This window comes from Tremella mesenterica (genome assembly GCF_000271645.1).
Source record: "Tremella mesenterica DSM 1558 unplaced genomic scaffold TREMEscaffold_13, whole genome shotgun sequence".
Lineage (NCBI taxonomy): Eukaryota > Fungi > Basidiomycota > Tremellomycetes > Tremellales > Tremellaceae > Tremella > Tremella mesenterica.
The window spans coordinates 409,848-412,367 of record NW_006711237.1 but is presented as its reverse complement, the minus strand read 5'-3'; the positions used below and the strand labels follow the sequence as shown (position 1 = coordinate 412,367).

Below are 2,520 nucleotides of genomic sequence, written 5' to 3'. Positions count from 1 at the left end.
TATATCACCTTCTATGTATCTCTATATCACCTTCTATGTATCTCTTACTGTCTTAGGTCAACTTCCAATCTCTGACATTCACATTATATCCCTCACATCATCATAGCAATCCCCTTCTGAACCTCCCGGACAGATATGCAACTCCAAGATGCTGTCTTGGATCTCATGGATGAAAACCTATGATCCCAAAGCTGACCTCAGGTTCTCGTTTAGTTCGGTTAATCCCACTGGCTGAAATTCCCTCGACGGAAGAAGAGAAAGAACGTTTGGCAATACATTCTTTAATGGCTTATCGTTTTCCTCCAAAGGGGGAAGAAAATAAAGCGAGAGATTTATGGATGGAGATTGTTGAAGGAAGAAGTTTTTTATGGGAAGGGATAAGGGAAGATAAAAAGGAATGTATAAGAGGTTAGTTTTACTTTATTCACTTACTAACTCCCCTTCTTCGTGTCCCGCTCTCTCTCTCTCTCTCTCTGTCACCTTCTCCTCGTTCGTCCCCTCTTCACCCTTGTATACTCGAGTTCCGACTCCCATTTCCCCCTTCATTCTCCACTAGTGTATGTTACTCTCCTTATTTACCGCCCTACTCTTCGGTATGGGTTTCTCTCGATCGTTGGAGAAGTTTGATCACAACCTTCTCCTTGCCTTCACTTCCCGAAGTCATCTTTCAAAAGATCTCAACTCACTCCAGCCTTCCTGGTCCACTTCCAAACCCTCTGTCTACGTCGAGCCCACAAAAGATTCTCTTTCCGAAACTTTTCCCTAGGAAACGGATTCTTGACCGGTGCTCGCGATTTATTCTCTTCACTCCCATCGGCCATATTCCTCTTCAAAGCCATTGCTGGAGTGGACCAAACAGTCGCGGTCATACCAGTAATCAACACGAATCAGACTATCACCATCGCTGCACATTTGAGAAATGGGAATACGTTAGTTGGACAATGTTCTATTTCTCATCCTACTTCTTCAAAGATGGTAATTACGTCTTGTTCAAGTCCTTCAAGAACTCCAACACCACTACGGGATGAAGTGGAAATTCCCATTCTCGATCCGAATACAGAACCAAATGGAGTTTCTTTGAATCCCACGGACAACAGAAATGGTTCGCCAGAGGAGAGGTCTCCATTTGAAACGAATATACATGAGGAGAGGAAAGTGGATGGGGGAAGAAGTATGAGTGTGAGTATGAGTGAGGAAGAAGGAGTGAAGAAACTTGTTGAAGAAGTTGTAGGGTGGAAGTTTAGTGATGGAAAGTCGATTGGACAAGAACGTTTGAATGGACTGAATGGATTAAGGAGAGATTCAAGAACGTTTGATACTCATGTACCACCTTCTCCCATTGAAAGAGGGACGATTTCAGTTGGGGGTGGTATAGAAGCTCCTGAATTGGTAATCACTGAGGAAGAGGGTTTGGATGATAATGTGGGATATATGAAAGGTGAGAAAGAAAACCCTTTGGAAGCTCCTGTGGAAAGGGTTTATTATATCAATTTATATGGTCAAGTAAGTGTTCAACATCATACTCTCACTCTTCCATCCAAACATCTCTCCAAATCATTTACAAATCTTCCATAAGATCATTCCACTTTTTCAAATCATCCACAACCGTAATCCACGATTATTCGATCCCCTTAAAAGAGTTGTCGGGGTGATATTTGAGTCAATCAGACGTTGATATGACTGACTCGTTAGGAAATATACCCCGAACCTAATCCCGATTTCTTATTCGCGATCAACCAACGTGATATTTTGGTATACTCTTGCGGATCATTATGGACCAGTATAATACCTTGTTTAGCGCTCAGAGGGTTAGGTATGGCGATAGCTACTTCAACTAGTTTGAAAGCGAAGGTTTTGTTATGTGAGTTGTTGTCCTTGACTTTCCCACTTTTCCTCGACAGACCTTCTTCTGCCGCCTTCTTTAGCGCCTGTCATTCCCATTTCCCTTTTGTCCTCAACATACGTTCCTCTGCCCCCCTCCTGTCACTGTCCTCTTGAAGTATTCCTCCCCTACTACCATTGACATTTCTTGCTATTGAGGTATATTCCAGTTGACCCCATAGTGAACTCGAGGAACGATAGAGAAACACCACATTACAAAGCATCAGATTATGTAAAAACGATCTTGACTACTTTAAGAACATACGATCGACCTACACGTTCTCCGTCGACTTGGGAGGCAAGAAGGTTGTTTACGCATTTGGTGTACTTGGTAGGTGGGGAAATAGAGGTGGATAGCGATGAAATAGAGGTATGTTCCAACACTCTCTTCATTTTCCTTACTCTTCAGTCATCTGGTTGAAATGCCTGTACGGATTCAATCTGCTATTCCGATTTGTGCTTGTCGTCAGGAAGGGCTGATGTGTAAGGAAATGTGAGTGAAACTCGTCTGCGTACCTCGTGAGATTCACGGGACGGATAATATGTTCACTGTTGAGGCTGTGGAATGGGCTATGAGTAGGTGTTTGTGAATCTAAAGGGATCGATCTTGCCGTGAAGTATCTCATCTCATGGAAGTGT

General features: G+C 43.0%; 1 protein-coding gene across 1 annotated transcript in view; it reads left to right on the top strand.

Moving 5' to 3' along the window:
• Positions 1–2,471, top strand: part of TREMEDRAFT_34696 (uncharacterized protein) — a gene marked incomplete at both ends in the record, with an annotated part of 3,019 nt that extends 548 nt beyond the window's left edge. Inside the window, 6 exons of the mRNA XM_007007215.1 lie at positions 202–408; positions 692–994; positions 1,268–1,503; positions 1,693–1,861; positions 2,064–2,255; positions 2,380–2,471. Coding sequence (XP_007007277.1) covers positions 202–408; positions 692–994; positions 1,268–1,503; positions 1,693–1,861; positions 2,064–2,255; positions 2,380–2,471 — 1,199 coding nt within the window. The remainder of the gene's footprint in view (positions 1–201; positions 409–691; positions 995–1,267; positions 1,504–1,692; positions 1,862–2,063; positions 2,256–2,379) is intronic.
• Positions 2,472–2,520: the final 49 nt, after the last annotated feature.